A 20,532-nucleotide genomic window follows, 5' to 3' on the forward strand; every position below is an offset into this window, starting at 1 on the left:
ATTAGGAAACTTGTAGGTTTGCTTAATGGTAACAGTGTAAAAGGATACACTGGGATTACAAGGCCATAAAAGAGTATCTCAGTGAATCTTTGTGTCAGTCTTCTCTGCTGAAGATGCTAGGAAAATGTCAACAGCCCCTCTGTTCTTTCTAGCAGATAGACCAGAAGTGTTAGATGTGTTTGAAATAACCATACAGCAATAATGAGGCCAAGTAGATAAGCCAGTTGTTAATGTCTTGATGGTAATATCTTCACACCCAGTGAGTATGAGGAAGTTCAAGTATGAAATTACTGAACTGGAACCTCATTGTAAACAGCCACTGTGCCAATGGACTGGCATGTTGCCACTGTTAAATCCCATCTACTAAAAGAGCTCCAGAGGGAGCTGCAGACCAGTAAGCCTGACTGCTTCCTACGTGGGAACATGGCAGTCTGTCTTTAAAACAGGAGAGAATGAGAGGGAGAGAGATCAATGAACACAGATCAACCCAATTTTGCTGGGAAGGACTTAGTGTGTCTTCTGTAAATGGAAACTCTGTTTCCTGAACCTACTGGAATTGCAAAAGGGTAACAGTAACCACGTGAATAAAATCTAACCTGTATTTTCCAAAAGCCTTTGACAAGGCTACACATGAAAAGCCATAAAGAAATCCCATTTCTGTGGGATAGGAGGAAAGATACTTTTAGCAACAGAGAGCCAGTTAAAGCAGAGAAAATAAAGGGAAGTGCTTAGGTGCCTTTTTCAGTATGGAAAAATGGGGATGAAACTGTAGAAATGGTTAGGCTTCTGCACTCTCCTGAAGTAACATCTGCTTTTGCCTCTGCTGGAGACAGAGCACTGGTGGTGGATGGATCCAGCCCTGGTATGACCCATTTGGGTATTTCACAGAATCACAGAATTGTAGGGGTTGGAAGGGACCTCAAGAGATCATCGGGTCCAACCCCGCTGCCAAAGCAGGTTCCTTAGAGCAGGCTGCCCAGGTAGGCGTCCAGACGGGCCTTGAATATCTCCAGAGAAGGAGACTCCACAACCTGCCTGGGCAGCCTGTTCCAGTGCTCCATCACCCTCACCGTGAAGAAGTTATTTCGCATGTTGGTTAGGAACTTCCTGTGATCCATTTTGTGGCCATTGCCCCTTGTCCTATCCCCACAAACCACTGAAAAGAGGTTGGCCAAATTCCTTTGTCTCCCACACTTAAGATATTTATAAACATTGATAAGATCCCCTCTCAGTCTTCTCTCCTCAAGGCTGAACAGACCCAGATCTCTCAGTCTTTCCTCATAGTGTCGATCTGCTTGAGGGTAGGAAGGCTCTGCAGGAGAATCTGGATAGGCCGGACCGATGGGCTGAGGCCAACTGTATGAAGTTCAACAAGGCCAAGTGCCAGGTCCTGCACCTGGGGCACAACAACCCCAAGCAGCGCTACAGGCTGGGAGATGAGTGGTTAGAAAGCTGCCTGGCAGAGAAGGACCTGGGAGTATTGGTTGATAGTCGGCTGAATATGAGCCAGCAGTGTGCTCAGGTGGCCAAGAAGGCCAACAGCATCCTGGCTTGTATCAGAAACAGTGTGGCCAGCAGGACTAGGGAAGTGGTTATCCCCCTGTACTTGGCTCTGGCGAGGCCACACCTCGAGTACTGTGTTCAGTTTTGGGCCCCTCACTACAAGAAGGACATGGAGGTGCTCGAGCGAGTCCAGAGAAGGGCAACGAAGCTGGTGAGGGGTCTGGAGAACAACTCTTACGAGGAGCAGCTGAGGGAGCTGGGATTGTTCAGTCTGGAAAAGAGGAGGCTCAGGGGCGACCTTATCGCTCTTTACAGATACCTTAAAGGAGGCTGTAGTGAGGTGGGGGTTGGTCTATTCTCCCACGTGCCTGGTAACAGGACAAGGGGGAATGGGCTAAAGTTGTGCCAGGGGAGGTTTAGCTTGGATATTAGGAAGAACTTCTTTACTGAAAGGGTTGTTAGGCATTGGAATGGGCTGCCCAGGGAAGTGGTTGAGTCCCCATCCCTGGAGGTCTTTAAAAGATGTTTAGGTTTAGAGCTTAGTGACATAGTTTAGTGGAGGACTTGTTAGTGTTAGGTCAGAGGTTGGACTAGGTGATCTTGGAGGTCTCTTCCAACCTAAATGATTCTGTGATTCTGTGATAGGGAAGATGCTCCAGGCCCCGTATCATCTTTGTGGCCCTCCGCTGGACTCTTCCCAGGAGATCCCTGTCTTTTTGGTACTGGGGAGCCCAGAACTGGACACAGTACTCTAGGTGAGGCCTGACCAGGGCAGAGTAGAGAGGGAGGATCATCTCCCTTGACCTGCTGGCCACACTCCTTTTAATGCACACCAGGATTCCATTGGTCTTCTTGGCCACCAGGGCACACTGCTGGCTCATGGTCAACCTGTTGTCCACCAGGACCCCCAGGTCCTTCTCCTCAGAGCTCCTCTCCAGCTGGTCATCCCCCAGCCTGTACAGATACATCCGGTTGTTCCTTCCCAGGTGCAGGACTCTACACTTGCTCTTGTTAAACCTCATTTGGTTTCTTCTTGCCCATCTCCCCGGTCTGTCCAGATCTCGCTGAATGGCAGCACAACTTTCTGGCGTGTCAGCCACTCCTCCCAGCTTTGTCATCGGCGTACTTGCTGAGGGCAGACACTATTCCCTCATTAAGGTTGTCGATGAACAAGACTGGACCCAGCACCGACCCCTGGGGAACACCACTAGTCACAGGTCTCCAGCCGGACTCTGCGCTGCTGATCACCACTCTCTGAGCTCGGCCAGTCAGCCAGTTCTCAACCCACCTTACTGTCCACTCCTCTATCCCACATTTTCTCAGCTTTGCTATCAGGATGTCATGGGAGACAGTATTGAAAGCCTTGCTAAAGTCAAGGTAGATGACATCCACTGCTCTCTCCCCGTCTACCCAGCTGGTGATGCCATCATAGAAGGCAACAAGGTTGGTCGAGCACAATTTCCCCTTGGTGAATTCATGCTGACTACTTACTGCTCATAACCTTCTTCTCTTCCAATTGCTTGGAGATGACATCCAGAACAAGCTGTTCCAACACCTTTCCAGGGACAGAGGTGAGACTGACTGGCCTGTAATTTCCTGGATCCTCCTTCTTGCCCTTCTTGAAGACCAGAGTGACATTGGCTATCCTCCAATCTTCAGGCACCTCTCCTGTTCTCCAGGATCATCTCCGCCAGCTCCCTCAGCACACGTGGATGCATCCCATCAGGACCCATGGATGGCCCATGGGCTCATTTCTAACACTCTTGCAAGCCATTCAATGACTTGTATGGACTGGATCCTGTATGATACATTGCAATTTCTTCTCTAGGCTAACCTGAAATATTTCTAGCTTAGATATACCTTAACTTTCATGGAAGTCTATTTCACAATCTTTACTTATTTCAGATTATTTCTTTACTTCCACGTCTTTTATCACTCTAAAAGTTTTTGTATATGTTAACTATTTTTAAAAATCTTGTACAAGTGTTGTTTCTTTGCCACTTAGCTAGTGTATAGGGGAGTAGTATGCAAGTGGGTGCATTTATATGTCTGTAAACATGTTCCTTCAAATAATATTTTTAAAGTTGAAAACTAACATGCTGAGAAGACAAAGGTACAGGAAGGATTCTAAAATAACTTTAATTCACTCCCTTGCATTCATATCACAGAATCACAGAATGGTTTGGGTTGAAAGGGACCTTAAAGACCATCCCGTTCCAACCCCCCTGCCACGGGCAGTGACACCTCCCACCAGACCAGGTTGCTCAAAGCCCCATCCAGCCTGGCCTTGAACACCTCCAGGGATGGGGCATCCACAGCTTCTCTGGGCAACCTGTTCCAGTGCCTCACCACCCTCACAGTGAAGAATTTCCTTCTAACCTCTTGCTGTGGTTTAACCTGTCTGACAGATAAGCAGCACAGAGTTGTTTGCTCCCTTTCCCCTACCCCTTCCCCAATCTCCCTGCAGCAGGATGGGAGAAAGAATTGGAAAAAAAGTAAAAACTTGTGGGTTGAGATAAAGAAAGTTTATTAGAGCAGAAAAGAAATAATAATAATAATGATAATGTGTACAAAAGAAGTGATGAACAATGCATTTGCTCACTACCTGCTGACTCGTGCCCATCCCATCCCTGAGCAGCAGTCCCCCCCACCCTGGCCAGACACCTCATATAATTGCTCAGTGTGACGCCATATGGTCTGGGACATCCCTTTAGCCAGCCTGGGCCAGCTGTCCTGCTTCTGTCCCCTCCCAGCTCCTTGTGCACCCCCAGCCTCCTCGCTGGCTGGGCATTTGTGAGAATCTGAAAAGTCCTTGGCTCTGTGTAAGCACTGCTTTGCAACAGTTAAAACATCAGTGTGTTATCAATATTATTCTCATCCTAATCCAAAACACAGCACCATACAAGCTATTTGGAGGGAAATTAACTCTATCCTAGTGGAAACAAGGATACCTCTAATCTAAATCTCCCCTATTTTAGTTTAAAACCATACCCCTGACCATGTCCTGTCATTATCTGACTGAGAAACACAGACCCACATCTTTCTTGTGCTGGGGGCCCCAGACCTGGATGCAGCACTCCAGGTCCAACCTCTTGGCAAGGGCAGACCAGAGGGGGACAGTCCCCTCCCTACACCTGCTGACCACCCCTGATGCAGCCCAGGACACAGTTGGCCTTCTGGGCTGCAAGTGCACGCTGCTGGCTCATGTCGAGCTTTTCATCCAGCAGAACCCCCAAGTCCTTCTCTGCAGGGCTGCTCTCAGTGAGTTCTTCTCCCAGTCTGTGCTCATGTCTGGGATTGCCCCTAACCCAGGTGCAGCACCTTGCACTTGGACTTGTTGAACCTCCTGAGATTCACATGGGCCCACTTCTCCAGCCTGCCCAGGTCCCTTTGGATGGCATCCCTTCCTCCTGTTGTATTGACTGCATCACTCAGCTTGGTGTCATCTGCAAACTTGCTGAGGGTGCACTCGATCCCACTGTCTATGTCACTGATAAATATATTAAACAGTACTGGTCCCAAGACAGACCCCCGAGGGACACCAGTTGTCACCAGCCTCCACCTGTACATAGAGAACATATAATGTTAAATATAGTCTTTAATTGCATATAGAATGTTTTAACAAGGCAGTAGCTTGCCATTCAGTTCACAAGATGAGTAGCTTGCAATGAGGAGCAGTTAGTGTAGGGGTAAAGGCCACTGTGGTCTGTGTAATAAAAGCTAATGATGACTGAGGCATGGAGAATAAATGAAAAGCAAAGAAAGTAAACCTGTGAAGCTGAGTGATCCTGAATATAGCTGGAGTCATGTGTCATGCAAAACAAGTTACTTTTGTGTGTGTGTGTGTGTGTGTGTTTCTCATTTTCTTTGTATTTGTGATGGTTTCCACGTGAGACTAGGGAATGTGAATTGCAATACTTAGATTTACAGCTGAGAGAAGCGTTAAACATATAAAGTGCTTTAGAAAACAGAAGACTCATTTTTAAACCCATTCCTTAAGTTAGCAGGTATTTTGTCCTGATTTTATTTTGTCTATCTCAGAGGGATTTTGTAAAGAAAATTAATCTCTTATGAAGCATTTAGTTGCTGCTGTTTTGAGTACACCAAAAAAGGCTGTGAGGAGATCAGCAATCCAGCCTTCAGAGCAGACCTACAATAAAGTGTATGTGTACAGGATATAAGGTTATATTTTAAGTACATTCTGCACACTAAATGACTGCTGTCTGTGCTGTAGGATCCTAACCTAAAAGAGGTCACATCCTAGTGCTAAAATAGTCTGCAACTATGTGTTTAAATATTAGGTCAGAAAACAAATATAAATGAGCCATTCAAAGTAACATGGTTAAATCTAGCATTTCCCAATTTGACTTTGAAGCTTTAGCATTGTTATCCTGGCAACTTTATATATAAGTAATTCTATAAAACATTAAACACCACTTCAGTAATTCATGTGATTTGCAGTACAGACCTTAGCTGCTTGATACTACAGAAAAAACTATACTAGTCATATAGTGGCAGATCAAAGCTAGAAAAGGTAGGGACAGATTCTGTCAATAAGTTTTTCAAATAGTTGCTGGACAAAGAGGAACAGTAAGATCTATCTGTGTAAGGTGGACTGGTACTTTCCCCTGAGGCTAACCATTTACTCCCCCACAAACAGGCTTCCATGTTTTTAGCTCAGGTATTTCCTTACCTAAAAAGGACTAGCTGAAACTTTTTAGTGTATGTTACCACCAACATTACATCTGAATTTTATAAATTCAGGTTTATAAGTTTTAATGAGCTATTGTACCAATGACTCTTTATATTTGAAGTATGCTGCTTGTCATCAAATTAGGAGAGTTCCTGAGTGTTGACAACTTTTTCCCCGCAATATATTTATGTGGTTTTGGTTTAATTTTGTTTTAATAGTCTTAGTGGCAGATATATGGTTGCTTCATCATTCTTACTTTTTTTCTGTTTACTTTTTTGAAGACTGAATCTTGAAGAGGAGTTAGATCAGATGAAAGTACACCAATCTATGGGTAAGTTTAGAATACAGGAGTTCAACTACGTTTGCTACAAGAAACAGGTATTTTATATGTATGTACATAGGCTAATAGAAATACTAGTCTTCAGGTTATTTTTGCTCCAAATGTTCTTTTTTTTTTTTTCTTGAATGTGCATTTTGTATTTGTAAGACCATACATAGTCTTATTTAAAAGTTTCTTATTTAAAGTTTTCCCTTGAGTCTTCCATATGCCTATGAAATCAATGATAATTTTTACATATAGGCATAAACTGTTAAATTTGTGTGTGTGCAGAACATATAAAATTAATTAATATTTTATGTTTAAAATATCTGTGTATATATATGTGTGTATGTAAAATCTCAAATATGTTTATTTGTTTATGAAGCTTTCACCAGAATCTGCAATGGGTTTTGCAGTACAATGATACAGAAGTTTCATGCTCATTCAGACTTCTTTTTTAATACTAGTCTCACAAAGTATGTGGATTTGAAACGAAATCGGAATGGTGGAAATCTTATAAGAATTGTTCATGGATAACTTCTGTTTTAACGTGACAAACTGTACAATAGTTGATGGTTTGGTGAAAATGGTTCTTTCCTAGTCAGATAGGTAGTATATTACCATAGATTCTTTATCACTCTGATTCTGTGTATTATTTGGTGTTCTTGAATGCTTTGGGAGAAGTATTCAACAGTGCATAGTTACAGTCCAGCTGGGTATGTGGTGAATTCCCTTTGCACAATTTTTTTTAAAAGGAGAAAGTAAAAGACATGGAGGAGTACTATACTAAAGAGCCATGATTTGGAAATAAAGCCTCACCATTCTTCATCTCATTTTTCTGCTGTTTTATGTTTGTTTTTTTTTTTTACGATGACGTCGGGCAATTGAATGTAACAAAAATAGTATTTTTTCCCTTTATTTTTAGTTTGTTTTATAAATTACATAAAAATAGGTGGAAATCTTCAGCTGCTAAAGATGGAACATCATTGTTTTCTTCTGTGTTACTTCATATATGTTACTTTCATAGCCCCAGATAGAGTTGAAGGAATCTAGTGAAGGTTTCAAATGCCAACTTTAAAAATTGCTCTTTTGTTTTTGCCAATTTAGTCAGTCTTTGCACAGAGAGAAGTGGAAAGGCAACCAGCAGCGAGAAAGACTTGAGGGCCTGCTGAGCAATAACCATGTGTTTCCAAAAAACAGTCAGATCCCTGAAACTGCCAGCTCTTGACATGTTTAGTGCTTTAACAGCTAGTCTTTTTTTGTTTTCTTTTTTTTTTCATTATCTTTTTAGATTAAAATATATCCTTATTTAAAAGTGGATTAGCGGATACACTCTTCTGGTTTTGTTACTTGTATGATGATCAATTATTGTTTTACTGGGACTGAGAAAAAGTGTTAAACTGCTAGTGAAGTGTGTTATGGAAATTTTATATAACTCTTCCAGCATTTGTTGTTATTTGTTGTATCACTTAGATGAACAGGATTTTTTTTGCTCAGTTACAAAATCAAGTCTGATGATATGCATTAAGCAACATTTTTTCCTAGTACGTAAGGCTGAGTTGATTCCAGCCATTTCCAAACTTTTACCAATTGAGGTATAAAAGAATACTTACTCATCCAGTCTGTAAAAAATAATTTCCCTGTTGTTCCTTTTGCAAATGCTAGGATATTGCAGTGCTGTAGACACTTTCATCAGTTGATTGACATTTTCCGGAAGAATATGCTAAAAAGACTGAGGCTGGATGGCTGTCTATGAGCATAAATGAGTGTTTCTGAGAAATTCTTGGTCATGAATGAAAAAGGTCATGCACCCTCTGCCCTAAAATGGGTTTTAAGTCCCTTCATCTTCCTGAATAAAAGTAAAATGTCCCAACTGTTATCTGGCATTTGCTGAGAGACCAAACTTGATATGGTCTGAATACACTTGTTCACAGTCTGGGAATATATGTTTTCTTTTCTAAAAGGAAACCTGACAAGAAATTACTCAGCTTATAAACAATGCTGGAATTCACCTCCACCTTAGCAGCTACCTTTCCATCAGGCATTCTAACATCAAGGAATAAATTCTGGAAAAAGCAACTGAGCTTCTCTGGATTAAAAAAGTTAGGAACTATTGTTTTACTTAATTAGATACCAGTTGTGTTTTTCAGGAGGTGCTGGATAGCTTTGTTGCTTTTTTGTACCATTTTTCAAACCCTACTGGCCACGGATGAACGTTGGGGAAAAGGAAAGTACTCTTGTCATTCCCAGTTTCTGCCTGTTCTAACTCAGTTGTGTATTTTGCCGATGCAAATTATTTTTCAGTATTCATGAAATCCAAACGTTTGCCTCACTGTTCGCGTAATTATTCGTGCATGATTGTAGAGAATGTGTTGGCAGGGACTCATGCCCTTTCTTCCAAAAGCAGGAAAATGGGTCCATCTAATCCCATTCAGAAAAATAGCAAGCACCTTATTAAAAGCAGGTAAGCTGTTGTCCCTTTGTCTAGGGAGGCGGCTCAAAGACTTACTTCATTTTGAGAGTCCTTCTCAATCTGCCATGTCCCCAGTTTATAAGTGATAACAGCTTTCTCTTCTTCTGGTCTTCACAGCGGTCTTTCTGTGAGGACAGGACAAGGAAGGGGCAATGGCCACAAAATGGATCACACTAAGTTCTGCACCAACATGTGAAAGAACTTCTTCATGGTGAGGGTGACAGAGCATGGGAGCAACCCAGGGAGGTTGTTGAGTCTCCTTCTCTGGAGATACTCAAGGCCTGTCTGGACGGCTACTTGGGCAACCTGCTCTAGGGTACCTGCTTTGGCAGGGAGTTGGATCCGATGATCTCCTGAGGTCCCTTCCAACCCCTACACTTCTGTGATTCTTTGAAATCAGTAACTTAGTGGCTTTTCTGCCTTGGTGCAGAAAGCCACTGTAAGGGGAATTCTTTGCCTGGTGCATTCTTGAGCCTAGAATCTCATTCTGTTGCAAGTTTATGTAGGTATTCAGACACCACTCTATTAAAAAAAAAAAAAAAAAAGGCTTTTTTTTCTCTGTAAAAGGAGTTCATACAAGTACCATCTTGGCAGCCATGCCAAGCTACTTGATAAACAGTTTTGGTGACTATTAATTAGAAATGAAGTGTTACATTGCACAGTTAGTAGTTTATTTTGTTTTGGTGGGACCTAAGTTTACCTATGTAAGGCCATCATAATTGGCTGACTGAAGATTGTGGGTTTTATGACTTGTGGGGTCTATTCCATGAGGGATAACTTGGTATTATTTAGTAGGAATATGATAGGTAGATCCTATGTCTTACTGAGTAGACTGATGTGATGAATCCTCCTGCTTAGACAGGCACCAAGTTATAAGCAATACAGTTTCATTGCCTCCCTAACTAATTCCTGTGAACAATTATATATCAATTAGAAGGGGGGGGGGGGGGGGGGGGGGAGAGGGTGGAAGAGGGTTGAATAGGCCATTTATTTTCTGCTTAATATAAAGGGTTATGCATCAGTGACCTGTACCTTTTTTTTTTTTTTTTTGCTTTTGACTTCTATGTTAATACTGAACATGTGCATTTTTTTTTCTATTTTGCAGTAGTATTCTTTATTCTCCTGCATATATGTTTATTTATAGATAGAGTTGTAAATTTTATTTTAATACATCCACATAATAAACATAACACCTTGTGTGCTTTGATCAGTTTCTTTGACTATGGGAAATCTTTTTTTTTTTTTTTTTTTCCAGTGGATTACAGTAAATGCTGATATAAAAGCTACAGCAGACATTCAAATGAGTGAATATTTAGAAAAAGATGAAAAGCATGTTCGTATTATCTTTGTGTGTTACTTAAAGAATGTTGTAAATGTATGCAGTACCACTGTGCTGGGGGACTGTAGTCTGAAATAACATGGGAACTAACATATTAATATCAAGGTAAAGGTACATATTCCCCAGATGCATAGTTTTACCTTTTTCAGCTTTTATTATCTTTAGAATATTGCTCCATTTATTTCATGAATACAGAAGTATTAATTGGCCATGACATGTTCCAAAGACAAAAGAAAGGTCTAATTCACTCTAACAAACTTGTTAGTCACTGTTTATATCAAGAGGATTGTGAATCTACAGAGAGTAACACTGTTTTCTTCTACACTTCCTTTGTTTATAAATCAAAAGTTTTTAAGTGACCTGCAGTGTCTGCGGGTAGTTTGAAATGATACTTCTAAAGCAGACCTTCACCATGTGGCACAGATACTTATCCCTTAAGATTAATTCTTAAAGTTAATTTTGGGGGAAGAAGAGAAACATGAATATTATGGTGCTTTTACAGTGTTGTGTTTTTTTGTTGTTGTTGTTCTTGAATGTCTTTAATATTCTAATAAAAAAAGTCCTTTTGAGGTGTGTAATTGCTCTTTTCTGTAAGCAGTGAGAAATTCGTGAATGGTAAGCTCTCAGTTCAAATCTAAATAGAACATATTTTACTTCTGATTTACTGTACGTATTAGTACTAATAAACTTTTTCTTAACATCCTGTTCTATGAGTATAGATGTAATTTTTAAGTTGTCCTTTCTAGTGTGATTTTTAGTACTGAAAGTATATAGCTGTGTCTGAGAGTGATGCTTAGAGTCATGTTCATTCTCATTAGTTGTATCAATTTCTAATTGTTATGAATTCACAGCATTACAGTGGAATGGTTTGTGTGATTTATCTGGTGAAGTACATGATCTTTCACTTAACAAAAAAGGGGTTTAAAGTTTTCATCCATCCTAATTCTGTTACTGTTTGCTTTGTTCACCAATCACTCTGATCCTCCTAGCAGGGGACAAGACCTAGAGAACAAAACTGGTAGTGACTGTGTAGATAAAAAGGCAATGAATTCTGCTTTTAAGCCATAGAGGGAATAGTCTATAAAAGAATAAAAATGGGAATGAAAGTACAGCATCTTTAACCTGCAGATCTATTGTACCTTTGAAAAGCTTGTACTCTGAAAAAAAAAAAAAACACGCACTGTGATGCTGCAAAGATTCATAATTATGTGACAGAACACTTTGAAAGGAGGTCACTCTTTAAAAACTGACCAAAACGCTTGTCAAGAAAATAGACTGTATTATAAATAATTGCAGAAGAATGCATTTCGTTAAAATGTCTAGATATTGTTTTAGTGAAATGCTAGGTGTCACAGTGTATTATTTATTCTCTGCTAGAGATGTATTATTTATTCTCTTGTAGAGATACTTTTTAAAAGTAGTGAAGATGATGGGGTCAAGAACAGTACTCCAAAGAAGAATGTGAAAGACAGTTCCGATCAGAGGTTACAGAAGGTAAGGTAGCAACCCCAGCAAACTGATCTAAATTTTAGCCTAAGAATTATATATATAGGCTATTACTCGTGAATTTAGGCCATGATTCTCCTTTCATAATTCAAAAATATGGATTTACAAAATTGTGTCAAAAATGAATTCTAGTGAATTGGCTGTGGATGTATCATATGACATAACTGCAGTGACTTAAAAGTATGGTTAGAGGTAAAATGATAGAAACTGACAGATTATCTAAATTAGGAGTTTCATTATCTTTAGCCACTTCTAAGTTCAGAAGCCTGCATTTCTTTTGCTGAGTATTTAACTTTACATGATATCAGGTGCTAATATACAGAGATCTCATGTAACAGAATAAAATAGATGCATAATAGTGATAAATTCCCTGCTTGTTTTATATAAAATTTAGGACATTGCATATGCATATATTTTTTACATATGTGGGTTTATCACTTTTCACAAAATAGTAGAGGATGCATTTCATGTTCTCTGGCTTAGCAAATACGCGTATGTAATCTTTACTGCTCAACATTCTACATGTTCTACTTTGTACACTAACAAGATGCTCTTAACTAGTTGCTATTTGTATTGATATTTGTAATATACACAAGTAGTTTAGTATGTTAACAGGTGTTCACTTAAGAGGGCTCACTTGTATTTTACCATATGTTTTATTTGCTGAGAAGAAGAGACATCCTTCAAACAGTATTATACCTTTTATTTGTCATTTTGCAAAACAATATTTGTTTAATTACTTATAAATCTTTAAAAGCATTCTTAAATTGAATAAAAACAAATCTATAACTTTGAATGTCAGTTTGGGTATGTCTATTTGTTTTTTATTTGTGAATTAACTTGTAGGAAGTATGGTAATTTACAGCAGATGATGTGATTGCATCTACTTGTAACACTTGCCATATGGTCAGGCAATGAAGGCTGTCATCTCGTTATTACTGAATGACAAACATCATGTTAAAATAATAACACACAGAATAGGAAGTGCTCACATTCATTTATCTTAAGGTAGAGTGAGTAATTGAAATAATTTGAATACTACCATCTGAAATGTCACACTGTTTGTGCTTGGTTATCATCTATATTTCAGAACTATAATTTTATTTGCCAACTACTACATAATTTTTATCTCCATGGATATACAGAGTTATGATGGTACCTTAGGGATAGGTGTAGAAGCTATTCATTGTTTGTTTCCTTGCAGCTGTCATACATGACTTTAAGTGCTAGTGAGCGCAAAAGGTTGCTCTAAAGATCTGAGAAAACAATAGCAGAATCTCAGTTTAGGAAGGTAGTTGAAGAAAGGTGCTGGTACTCATTACCATTGGAGAGGAAGAGGAAACTAGTATTTTAATCATAAATCTTGATTTCACTGAAGCATATGCAAAAATTCCTTTTACTCCTGATTTCATTTGATAAGTTTATGTAACCATAAGACAATCTCTGTTCATTGTGGGAGTGCTATGAATTTCTGCCAAGGAAAGCAGCAATGGATATGCATGCATATTGAAAGTCTGCTATCAAACTCACAAATTTCATATCAAATTCACAAATGCATATGAAGTTTGAGCGGCTTTTTGCTGTGTTGAGACCTCTCGTTTATCTGAATTATATCCACATCCATTTTATAATTATTTTTTTTAAGTTTTAAGAAAATAAAAATTAATTTATAAAATTATTTCCTGTAGTGAAAGAGTGGGGATGAGCTTGCACAAAACCGTCCAAAAGTATTTCTTCAAAATGACTAAGTGTTTATTGAGCACAAAACTCACTCTGATGGCTTTTGCAAGCTTCTGAGGACATCTCACAGACCTGATGTTTGTTTTCGGGTCTGATGAAATTAAAGTTTCCCCTTATTTCTGAAAATTGTGAGGCTTAGTTTGAATAACTTTGGGCAAATAGTCCTGAGGAACATTGAGAATCAGTTTATTGTTCATGGCCTTGAATATGTATAAACTTCAAAGAACTTCAGAAACAATAGAATATGCTTCCTAGAAGTATATAATTGAGAAGCTTTAAATGTGCTTTATTAGAATAGGATAGATTTTCCCTCTCTGTGAACAGAAAATGCATTTCACCCTTCGTATTCAAGTGCTGAGCTTCCAACATCTCTTGCTACAATTTTTTTGAAGATCAACTAATTTGTATATTTATAACGCATGAAAGAAAATGTTGATTTAGATAGCTAATGCAAAGTTGTCTGTATTTCAAAATAGTTTGCCTTAAAATGTTTGTTTAAATTCAATTAGTATGTATAACCAAATCAGTAACAAGCTCAAGATGCATCAGGAACGTTCATTAGCATACTTAAACTTCTGTGTCACTTTGCCTGGAATTTTAACTTCTTTTACCATCTGCCCTTTGCTCAACAGCTGTATTATTGCAGCTAAAATGTATTCATCTGCACTATGTTAGAATTATTTTTAAATTAAGTACTTTAGATTGGTTTTGTCCTTGTGCTTAGTGTGATATTATTGTCGTATAATAAATATGTTTTGAAACAGGTTTTTCTCTACTGGATAGGCTAAAATATTATGAATGCTTGAATTACTTTTGTTAGGTACAGCAACTAGAAAGAAGATGCAAAACTATTGCAGGGGAATTAAAGAAACTGAAAGAAGTAAATAAGGACTTACTGAAGGAGAAAAATGTTTTAAAATCATCTTTAAAAGTGCAAAAGGAGGATGCAGTCACAAGAGAAAGAGAGCTGGAAAAACTACTTAAGAGGATTTGTGAAATAAAAAATGACAACACAGAACTTCAGATAGTGATTGATGAGCAGGAAAAAGAAGCTACTTCTTTGAAGAGGCAAGTGGCAGAAGCTAACAGGTTGAGAAAGGAAAATGAAGATTTGCTGAGTCAAATGCAGGAGCTGAAGTGTTTGGTGGGTGAAGCCAAAGCAGTGGCAACCTCTGGGCAATGTAATTGCAAGATAACAGGTACCAAGGTTAAATTAAAAACAGCCAAGAAAAAGAGCTCTTTGGGACATCATGGAGCTTTTCTCAAACAGTCCATCAAGGTTATGAGTAATGTATTTGAGAACTTCTGTAAGGACGGCTGGGAGGATGTGAGTGAAAGCAGGTACGGCTCTCATTAACTTAGCCCTGTAGAGGGGACACTGTGCATATGTAAAGCACTAGCAAATGGAGATTGAATTTCAACTACTGTTGATTTGGTATTCAAAAAAAATACTGTCAGATCCTTTGAAATATCTTGGGAGGTCTTGTTCTGAGCTTATTGACTGAAATTTGCATGCAAAATTAGCCACAACTGCATGAGTATTTGAATAGGTGCCAGGAAACCCAAAAGAAGGCAATGCTTGATTTCTTCCAGTGATGCTATTTTCATGCAGTCATGAGGCTTGAAATTGACAGTTTGGCAGGTTGATTTAATTTGCTGGCCCTTTGCATATTCACCACTGACAGCTAAGGATTCCCAGGCAAGCCTACTAAGTCGGTTTAGTTATCTTGTGACATGCCGACCCGGGAGGAGAAACATTTTTTCCCCTTAATTTAGTTAGATAAATTTTGAATGACCCATTTCAGCTTGCTAGCAGATGTCTACAAGCTGTTTAACATCCTTTAAATTAAGAACCATCCACACTAATTATTTCATGTATGTTTTATGCACAGTCATTGTACTAACTTTAATTGAATGATGGTTAAAAATTAGTTCCTTAAAGGTAATTGTTACTGCATAGAATCTCAGTCACGAGTCACAAGGCCCTCAGAAAATTGCACTGGCAAGATTCATAAATGTTTAGGATTTTTACTTCTGCTTCTGTGTGTCCACACACACTTGAAGCCAGCAGTAAGCCCCTACGTGACTGCATATCACACCGTTTCTTTCAATACATTGTACTAAGAGACATGTAAAGAAATTTCTTAAGGCTATATTTACCTCCAAAACACAGAGAAGCTAGCAGAGATAAAGAATATGGAATCTTCTTTGTAGCATTCACATTGGCTTTGTATGTCATATGGAGCAAATCAGCAGTGGCAAATGAAGCCCCTCTGCTGCTTCTCCCCAGGCAAAGGGGGATCCTGAACACAGTAACTTGAGAGAGAAAACAAATTAAGTACCATGTAATTTGTCCATTGCTGTCATTAATATCAAGCTTGTTTGTTTTTCTGTTTAATTTAATCTTGCAGATCTGATTTTACAGAAAAAAATGTTTTTGTTTTTGTTTTCTGTTACAATTAATGAGCTTTTTATTCAATTTATTCAAATTCATGTTTTGCTTTTTAAGAACAAAATTCAACAAACAAATTGTCATTTCAAGTTGAGTTTGAAATGAAGTGAAAATTATTTGTATTGCTTCGTTTGCTGTGGCTAGCCATAGGTATCCTTATTGTTTGATAATTATACAAGTATCAGGTTAGTAAATTCTTGTCATAAATAAATGAACATTTTCTAAAGTGATATTTCAAGGTGTCATTCCCAACAGCTAAGGGAGATGTCTTCATTTAGTGTCCTCTTAGTATGATTAATATCTACTATTCTTTATCAATAGTAGCAGTCTGAATTTCTAGATTCAATCCTTTCTTTTTCTAAATAAAACATTTTTTGTAAGCATTCAAATTAGAAAAAAAAATACACACAGTTAGAAATATTTCTGTTTTACTACAGCACATTCGAAGTACTACATTGGTTTCTGGTTTTGCCACTCAATAAGACATACTAGTATGTCAGTACGGGTTTGGGAAAGGATAAACGTGTTCCCATACAAACTCTTCATTTTCAGGCCTTTTAAAGTAGCTTCCACCTGTAAATCATTGATTTTTATGATGGTGCAACCTAGTTTGAACTCGATTGTGCCTTTTTAAATGTCTTGGTTTAAAAAGTAACAAATCAAAATTGCTTTCAGTCAAGAGATTTCTTCAGAAGTGTGTTTGCACAAATGGTGATGAATAACCATTGATGATATATAAGGTGATACATCCAAGACTTCATATTTTAAGAGAGACTTTACTGATTCAGAAAACAAAAGGTAATCTGGGACAAGGATATGAAAAACTGGAAATTAAGAGCACGTTGATATTTTAACATCAGATAACAAGTTTAAGGAAAAATTTAAAGTAGAATATAGGTTTCACATGCAGTTTCTCTGCATGGCATGCAATTTAAGTAGAAAGAATGCTGAGTTCACAGAATTTAAAAGCACTCCAAAGAGGTGCTAGATAGAGATTTCACTGAAGTACTGTTTCTGAGTTTGTCTCAGTCAATGCTACAAATAAAGTTCAATTGAAACAAAATGTTATTCAATGAAGTATTGTGCATTTTGTTGATTTCCTATCCAACGTGAAAATGAAGGAGAGAGGAAACTTAGTGTGTCTTAGTGCACCATTCACAGACTAGAAGTATCATCAAGCAGTTCTTTGTGTGTCACTTTTGTAGACTAAAAAAGCTGTTCTTTAAGAAACAGATAATGTCTGAGAACTCCGTGCACTGTATAGTGAAACTCTTTTTGTCTGGGTTGACTTGACAAGACAGAGATTTATTTCGTACTATATTTCTAAGTGTCTGTTGAATAAGTCAACTTAGTACTGTTAGTACTGTTTGGATTTTATATTAGTTTCTCTTTGTTCTTGCATGTGGTATTTTCTGTGTGCCTGCTTATTGGCTGTTTGGAACTTTTAAATGAAATTGCTAATGTTTAGCTTAATTTTGTTTTGTTTTCCCTAATGTGTTGTTTTAGTGACTCTGAAATACCAGCTTCTGAAACTTTGGAAACAGTGATTATGAAGACAATGCAAAATATTGATCCTGTGCCAGACAGAAGCAAGCAACAGGGAAAAAAACAAATACAAGACAGTCAAAAGCCCTGCAACATTGCTCATTTAGAAGGCAAAAGCCAACGGTATAATAAAAAGGTATATAATGTAGCTTGTTTTGTTCTCCTGTGCCGAGTATTGAAGTTTAATAGTTAGTATTATGACTGCTGTTCCCCTCTTAATTAATTTGACTCTCACTGTAAACTGGAAAGAAAATCTGCTTGCAGGTATTCAGTGGGTAGAGTTTCATTATCATTTAGAATATTTTCTGAACAATTAGTCTGCAAAGAATTTGGAGGATATATCAGGAGTGTAAAAGCTGATTAAAAAATGTAAACCTGCTGTAAGCTAGTCCTGCTGTCTCACAGTCAAGGCAAAGAATGCCTCAGACATCCCATTAAGCTCTTTAATTCTTCATTAAGCCATACAGAACAGGGTGACATAGCCCATAACGAAGAAATAGCAACAACCATGTCTCCCCTCTAGCAAAATGGTGTGCTGACTAATCAAGCACAAACACCTTTCTGTTAATGTGGTGTGTTCAGAAAGAGTTGTCTCCATCTTGGATGCTTTTGGCTCTAGCTCTGTTCAGGAGATTCTGTTTAGAGCAAAGAGTGCTTTTAGCTTCTACTTAGCCCATTTACATTAATTTCTGGGATTTGAACCCCTTGTCTCATCCCTAACATCTATATGCTACTTTCTGACAAAACAGGGCCAGCTGGTTGTTTCCCCAATCTTTAGAAGCTCCATACAATCTGTAACAAATGACTCATTTTTGGACTTCAGAAAGGTGTCTAATAATTTTTCCCTCCTGTGTTTGCCCAAATAAATTACTTTAAATCATGGAATTTAAAACACAAGCAGACGATATTAGTTCTTAGTTCAAGAAATGGGATACTGAAACACTGAGTAACTTGCTGCTGTTTGAAAATGACCTTGAAATTGTTTATGTACAGTGATAGAATAAAGAGTTTGGAAACAGATTACCTTTTCTTAGTTTCCAAAATTTTTATATAAATACAAACTCTCTGGTCTCATTACATATTCTTGATTGTGTGTTTTTATGAGAAGATCTATTTTTCTGTCAGAAAATCTGGAAAATGGAAAATTCTTCTGCAACTATCTGTTGGTATGGAATACACAATATTCCATCATGAGTATATGATGTATGTGAAACACTGTCATAGTGTCCTACTCCTGTTACCTCCTGCCACCTTGAACTGAACATGTACAGGACAGGGCATCCAGCTGAGTCTGGGCTATCTTGGCTGGTAGTGTAGACACAGCCAGTACCTCTTCTTTTTGCTTGCATTGCATTTGCTGTCTGTTCCTATTGGAAAAGACAGAAGTATTCTGATACACTTCTTTAACAGACTGCGGGACGTGGAGCATGCACAAGAAATATCACAAGAGTGCTAAGCAGGTATGTATGCTTCAGTGGACGTTCAGGAGAAGCACCTGAAAACATGTCTTACTGTAAAAGTATGGAAAATGGCACTGAAAAAAGGTTTAGCATTGACAATTCTTGGTGTTCCTTGCACCATAGCAGGCTTTTTACTGGTATTGCAAACAGCAAAAATGATAACAAAAATCTTAAATCCCTTCTGAGGGAAACACTCCAGTTGGGTAACGGTATTCTCACACAAAAGGCCAGAAAAGCTCCTGACACAAAATTTGTAAGTGTTGAGCTATGTCTGTTGTTGGAGGTGAGATTGGTTATGGCACAAAGTCTTTCTCAGTTTTGCCCCCTATGCTGTAAATACATAGTACCCTGTGCAGTATCAGGAGTCACTGACACTCTCTAAACTCATTAAGTTAGCAGAGCTGTGGCCTAGAGTGGAGATAGCCATCTTTTCACTGCAGCTATGTATGGTTATCAGTTGAGAACTTGGGTCTACTTGACATATAATCACCATCTCAGACCATCACTGGTCATCTCTTACGTCTTCCATGCTGTAGGGTCCTCTAGCCGTACTGGTAGGTACTTAGTACCAGTTTCCATTATTGCATTTGAGACAGAGAAGAAAATGTAATTGATTAAGAGCATTCCCAAAAGAGACAGATTTTTTCTCTCTTTTTTTTTTTTTCCCCATGCACATCCTATTTTCTTGTCCTTCAAATTATGTGGCAATTGTACAAATCTAGAATTCATGGCTAAACTATCCTGGAATGTCAGTACTTTGTCCAATGCAATTAACAGATAATCCATTCCTAATTACCCTTATACATTTGATGAAAAGGTATTTTAATTATGAGTATTTCCAGAAATGTGTTGCATGATATCACATAGAAATTAATTAGATTAATTGAAAAATTGGATAAACTTTGCAAACTTCAGAAGAAAAAAAAATGTTTCAAAATATACCAAGCATTTAAAAGTGAAGGAACTAGTATGTTGATTTTGATGTAAGCCATGCTCATTCTTCAGCCTCTGTTTCTGTCATTGAACATTTTACGTGTTCTGGAAATACCTTATTTTTCAAATAGAAATTTATAATTAAAAGGTATGCAGTTGATTTTTGTTGAACTGTACAAACACAGGTTTGCATTAGTAGATGCATGTACATTCGTGCATCTTCCCTTTAAGAATTAGTGTCTAATCTGATCTTATCCCTCTAGAAATAATATCACTATTCCTTTTTTTAAATGCATTTAAATATCTTGAAACAAGGGATATTGTAGGCTTTCAAACAGTACACATCTTTTTCCCTACAAATAAATTCATACCTTATCTAAAAAAAAAACACCAGTAGATATTAACAGGCACTCCATTTTTCTCTTTTGGGATTCTTTGGAAGGGGTTATGATTAACAGTTTTTTATTTCTTCTACATTGATGGGAAAGACACAAATTTGTACTCTTTGTGGACTGGTGTTGTAAAACTAGTTTTCAAATTATAATTCAGAAAAATTTTCATATTTTTGG

At 38.1% G+C, this 20,532-nt stretch overlaps 1 protein-coding gene across 3 annotated transcripts in view; it reads left to right on the forward strand.

The window, feature by feature from the left end:
• Positions 1-20,532, forward strand: part of CNTLN (centlein) — a 207,598-nt gene that overhangs the window by 122,893 nt on the left and 64,173 nt on the right. For all 3 annotated transcript variants that reach the window (XM_040540984.1, XM_040540985.1, XM_040540986.1), the window contains exons 13-16: positions 6,478-6,527; positions 11,730-11,821; positions 14,394-14,914; positions 17,532-17,706. In XM_040540984.1, coding sequence (XP_040396918.1) covers positions 6,478-6,527; positions 11,730-11,821; positions 14,394-14,914; positions 17,532-17,706 — 838 coding nt within the window. The remainder of the gene's footprint in view (positions 1-6,477; positions 6,528-11,729; positions 11,822-14,393; positions 14,915-17,531; positions 17,707-20,532) is intronic.

This window comes from Cygnus olor, chromosome Z (genome assembly GCF_009769625.2).
Source record: "Cygnus olor isolate bCygOlo1 chromosome Z, bCygOlo1.pri.v2, whole genome shotgun sequence".
Taxonomy (NCBI): Eukaryota; Metazoa; Chordata; class Aves; order Anseriformes; family Anatidae; genus Cygnus; species Cygnus olor.